General features: G+C 51.7%; 1 protein-coding gene across 1 annotated transcript; it reads left to right on the forward strand.

Annotated features, from left to right (window-relative positions):
* Nucleotides 1-410: 410 nt before the first annotated feature.
* EAH_00000670 (hypothetical protein, conserved) lies at nt 411-5,237 on the forward strand (the record flags this gene model as incomplete). The annotated part of the gene is made up of 5 exons (XM_013396711.1): nt 411-2,448; nt 2,537-3,457; nt 3,617-3,849; nt 4,103-4,337; nt 4,591-5,237. 5 exons carry the CDS (start codon nt 411-413, stop codon nt 5,235-5,237), a joined length of 4,074 nt encoding a protein of 1,357 aa, XP_013252165.1.
* Between the last annotated feature and the right edge of the window lie 256 nt (nt 5,238-5,493).

Raw genomic sequence — 5,493 nt, forward strand, 5'->3', positions numbered from 1 at the left:
CAACGCTGGAGATCTGTGCTGCCCGAACTCGCTCTACCTTCATTCGGCTAAGTGGAAGAGCCTGTCGCTTTCTTTGCTCGTTCCTCTGCGGCTTACATACAAAGAGAGATGTTTTTCCAGACTCTTCCTTCGGCTTGTAACGTCGCCGAGAGGAACGTTAGTAACCTTTTTCCCTTCGTCGACTAGCATCGGTGGCTTTGGATGGTGAGTAAGGGTCAGCCTGACAGACGACTCCTTTAAGTACAGAGCCAGCTCATGGCTTGAGGCTGGCCGAGATGGGGCAACAAGAATTTTCAGCCTAAAAAGTCCTATACTTTCCTCGGCACTTCCTGCTAATTCTTCGAACTGCGACTCTGTATCGTTGTGCGTATGCAGCCGGAACGAATCATTTGCTGTCCATTGTTTTTTCTATGTGGGGCTCTACCACCTCTCCTCCTCACTGGAGGCACTCAGTTGAGGGCCCCACAACAATAGACTGCGAGGAATCACACTTTATAGGTTCCTCGGACGACTCGCTACTTCTTCAAGGCCCCATTCGGTTGGGATCTGGGGAAGAAGACGTACTCCAAACGGAGAAGGCAGAGAGTGATGCCGAAGAGGAATATACTGAAGGAACTGTAATACCTGTTCCAGCTGAAACAACGACTGACGGCAACAACAATTGTGACACGGGCAGCAGCACGAATTGCTTTCCGCTTGTGAGAATTGTCAAGCCTAAGCGGGAACTGGCTCTCCCGCTCGGTGCGCAGAATGAGGGACTGTTGGTGTGCCAAGACTCCAGCTCGACTGCCGACGGGCTTTCTGAAAGCTCCCGCCTGGTAGACGACAATGCAACGCTTCCTCAGAAGCTAAAAATCTCCTCCACTGCCGCCAACGGAGGACCCCAATGCCCTCCACCGGTTACTGCTACTGAGACTTCCCCTTCCTGTAGCTCTTCCCCAAACATCTTGTCTACAACACCAGTCCTACCGTATGCAGCTCCTGTGGGCACCTCTGGGAGTATGGGTGTGGGAACTTCAGGGGGCCGCTCCTGGGCATGCAGCGCACCAAGGCTACCGGTGGTCTCTACTGGAGGAGAAACTCGGATGCCTTCTATAGGAAGTGTCGGATGCTTTTTTTCCTCAGTTTTTCTCGGAACGAATAGTCATACCCCTCTCCTCCCAGGCAGTGCAGCTGTTGCTTCATCTGCCCTTCCGGGAGCTGTGGGTCACCGCTTTTCAGGCCTCGGAGGCAGCTCACTTATTCCTTCTGCTTTTTCTTCGGGAGGAAATACTAGTGGCCTCAGTGCGTTGCCTCAGCATTCCAAACAACAGCAGCAGCAAGCAGTGTGCCTGAGGCCTCATTTAGTACCTACAGTGGGCGCACGACCGAGTGGAAACATGGCTGTAATTCTCACAGCCCTGCGTAGGCACCTTCGGTCACTAATCCGCATTATGTATAATAAGCAACATGGAAGGACGCAAGCTAGCAATTCTGCTGTGCAAGAAGAATCTAACCTTCAAAAGGAGCAAGATCCTTTATTGTATGGCCGTGAAACGGGTGGCGGATCCGGCGTTTCAGTAAGCCTCAATGAGGAACATACCACTGCTTCATGCTCTCTAAAGGGGCTCATCAACGGGAGCCAAGCTGAATACGCACAGTGCTCCCCCCCTGTGGAAATGCCAGAACTTCCATCAACCTTGAAGTATAAGGCTCAGGACGGATCGTTAATGGCAGCCTCCGAAGAAGGTAATAAAGTAAGGTCGCCAGCAGTTAACCCTCAACTGCGCCATCCATCCCCGCAGGACGGAGGGACGGAGTCTCAGGACGACTCATCTGAGGCCAGTGCTCTCTCAGGCATAGCGAACAGAGTTACAGCAACGATGCAACTTGTTGGCAGCTCGAGAGACTCAACGTTGTCACCTTTGGGCAGTGTTGATGGAGCTTCAGAGAGTTGGGAAGGGCAACGATATTTCCACGAGGAGCACCTGGATGCCTGCTCCTTGAGTGAACTCAGTGAATACCTCCAGATTTTTTCTTCTTTCTTGTCTCTATCCCTTTCTGAGGTCTCTAGACAGGAGCCAGCCACTGTGCAGCACGTCAGGCTTCAGCTGTTGCTGCTCCGGAACAGTCATCAGCAACGACCAAACCGATATCGTCAAGTAAAACAAATCACCCACCGTTCTCCTCCACTCGTACAGTCGTCCGCTGTTGGAGGACCTGATGCGGACGACGATGTAACTTCCTTGAACAGCTGTGCGGAAACAGCGACCTCATCAGCGGACGCTTGCCTGCACAACACGACATCTGAAGCCTCCCGCCCGTCGATGCCGTTTAGCAGTACTAACTTATCCTTTCTTTCATCATTTTCCTCATCGCCCAGTTTGCAGGTCGATGTTGACGCCCCATCTATAGCCACTGCCAACATCTCTGGGGAGAAGGCACCAAGTAGCGATGCTGGTCCCACAGGTAAGAACGACTCAAAACCTTGGATACCGTTTTTGGTTTAACCATGAATGCCGAAATTGAGACATCTCTGTGTATTTTTTTCCCACAGGAGAATGTGAAATGGGCCCCGAGTCAACGGGAGTAAGAAACGCAGAATTTCCCTCGTCTTCAGTGGACGCATTCACCGTGGACGGACCTCCAAACACCAGCACCAACGGAGCTACCATAGGTACACCTGCCGCAGTGGCATACTGTCCAGTCCCGTCCCCAGTCCCTACTACATTTGTTGCTGCAGCAACAAACGACCCTCCTGGCGGTGCATCAGGGCTTCCTCCGTGCAAGGACAAGCTGCCGCTGCCGTGGAGTTCTGATTGTGGTGGCACAGCAGGGGCAGTAGCACCACCAGCTGGAGGGTTTAGATGGTCCCACCTGTCGGGAACCGCCATTGGCATAAGACTGCAAAGTCTGATTGGAGGAACGTCACTGGGTCTGGGTAATACCCTTTCCTTGTCTGGAAGTTCCGGGGGAGGAGCGATTCAACATAGTACAGACACGCCTAGTGGGGCATCCCTTGCTGCAAACGGCAGCTGCGGGGTAGGCGCACTTTTGGATGGAGGAGCAGCTAGTCTAGCACTTTCTCCTGGGCCGCTAGAGTGGATTCGGGACGGTACAACTAGTGCGGCAAGCAACCAACCGATGGGAGTTCCCGTATCCCCTTATGTATTTTTTAGTAACGGGCATTGCCAGAACCCTGACAATGCCTTACCATACATGAAGACGGCGCATAGTATTCGAGGCTCCTCTAGCGGATGCCCCACAAGCCCAGCAGAGTTAGGGCTAGTCATATCGGCAGATGGGCTTGGCCAGGGAAGGGTGCAAAGAGGCAATGTGCAGGTGACCTTCTCCCCGCAGATGGGAGCCTGGGTGGTTTGCTGTGCACGAGGTTTGCTACAGCAAAGCAGAGCGTTTTCCGTAGCAGCGTTAGGCTTTGAGGGGGCGAAAAAGACTGCTCAACAATATGCAACGCACTGTACGTTAACCTCGCAGTCTTGCAGTCAAGTCGTCCTAAATGGCTTTACCTAACTAAACTCGCCCATCTATTTTAAGGGGCAACTTCTCGGAGGCATGCAAAATATCACTGTTGTGGTCCACAAATTGTCTCACAATTTTGCTTATGCTTTTACCACAGGCCGCCGGCAGTGCTCCTCCAAGCGTGCATCTGACCGGGGCGGCAAAGGGAAGGGCGGTGAGGCAAAAGAAGACGCCACAAGAGGTGGATCGCGAGGTTCTAAGGATGCCAGCAAAAAACCAGGCAGCGCTGTTACACCAATTCCCCAAGTTACTATAGGGCTTGCTGGGCCTCCAGGAGGAGCTTTCAATTTGGCAAAAAGCACCAACCAGGAGTTTATTCTTCCCAAGAGCGTAAGCAAATTCGTTGCTGATCCTTGTAATGCAAGCTGTTTGTGGCGTGCTTCTTGGATAAATCCTGCAATTATCCCACAGCTGTTCCTATGAAAATTACTTTTGTCCCCTGGTTCTGCGATGCGATGCTTGTCCTTGTGTAGCTCCAGTCTTCTTTCTCCGTTTCGTAGAGTTGTGCTTCATTCGGTGCATGCGTACTTTGCAACGTTCGGCGAAAAAACCGGTAGTTCCTTCTTTGACTCTATTTCTGTAGGACTTTTCAGCTAGCCGTGTCGCGCGCCTAAGCCGCAGAGCGATGGAACTACCATACGTCCACGGTGTTCGTTTTGAGGCTGCAAATTTTGCCTGGGTAGCTCAAATGCGAGGAGAGGCCCGGAGATTCCTAGTTAAGAAACACGGGTTCGTAAAAAGCAGGCTGTGCGCTATCGAGAAGATTGAGATGTGGAGAGCAGCGCTGTCTCCAGAGGCGCTTGCAAGTGAACTCAAAGGTACAAGCACAGAAACTTATTCAAGCTGTTTCTTGCATGCCTATCTCAACCTCACTGTACAAATAAGCCTCTCCTCTGTTGTTCTCCTGCCCGCATATGCCTTAGCTTTCCGTCCTCCGTGTTCCGTTTTTCGTGCACTCCTTGTGTGAGAAATGTGCTTGCGAACTTCTCGGCATCCAAAATGAAGTGGACAGTATTGCCAGCTTCAAATGATCAATGTTACAAAGTTTGCGTCTTTTCACTTATTGTCCAGCTGAACAGGACGTTTTGGCCATGGTTCCAAACATGTGCCCTGAGGAGGCCGACCCCGAGGCAATGCAGGCTGTAGAGGAGTCTCTGCGGCTGAAGTTCCAACGAGGAACCATAATGTCATGTCGGTCCAATAGCGGTTCTTCTATAGGGTTCAAAAGACAACGAAATCTTTGTATAGACACTGAGCGAGATGCATCCAGGACCAACCGTTCTCATGATACTTTTCCCGAGCATCTCCTGCTACACCAGCAGCATGTGATGGCAGCGCAACACTTGATTTCACAACCTAGCACTCATCCGGACGGACACCGGCACCAATTCCAGTTTCCGCAACCCCATTTCTTGCACATCACCCAGCAGCAGCTCGTTGAGAACTCCCAGCAACAGCTGGCGGCGCAGGAGCATCTGCTACGACCCATGGCGTCACCAGCGTCAAATGCAGATCCCACATCAGCTGCTGATGCGGTGGAACAGCCACAACAACACCAAATGGTTCCGTTGCTCCAGGGATTGCGTACGAGAGGGCAACAGCAGCACCCCCTACTGTCGCATCAATTTTCCTCAGTACTCCCTACGCTGCCGGAGATGCGCCTCCAGAACCACACAATAGGCGCAAATAGTCAACCAGCCAGAACAGCTCCTGAATAAATATAGTGTGCATCCGGCCGAGCCCTCTCTATGTCGGATTGAGTCATGGACAAAACTACATGACTAATCTGATTTTCCTGTGCATGAGCTTTAAGGGAGACGCAAGACTTTTTTTTGGAAGAAGCTTTCGCAGTGCAAACTTGTAGCCTGTTGAAGAAAGAAAACAAACACAATACTTCTAGTAGTGGGAGGTGTGCAAATTAACGGAGGTAAATACTCTGAAGGTGCATAAGCCCAGTGGCCGAAAACGCAATAC

Source organism: Eimeria acervulina, genomic scaffold (genome assembly GCF_000499425.1).
Source record: "Eimeria acervulina Houghton genomic scaffold, Eah_scaff2, whole genome shotgun sequence".
Taxonomy (NCBI): domain Eukaryota; phylum Apicomplexa; class Conoidasida; order Eucoccidiorida; family Eimeriidae; genus Eimeria; species Eimeria acervulina.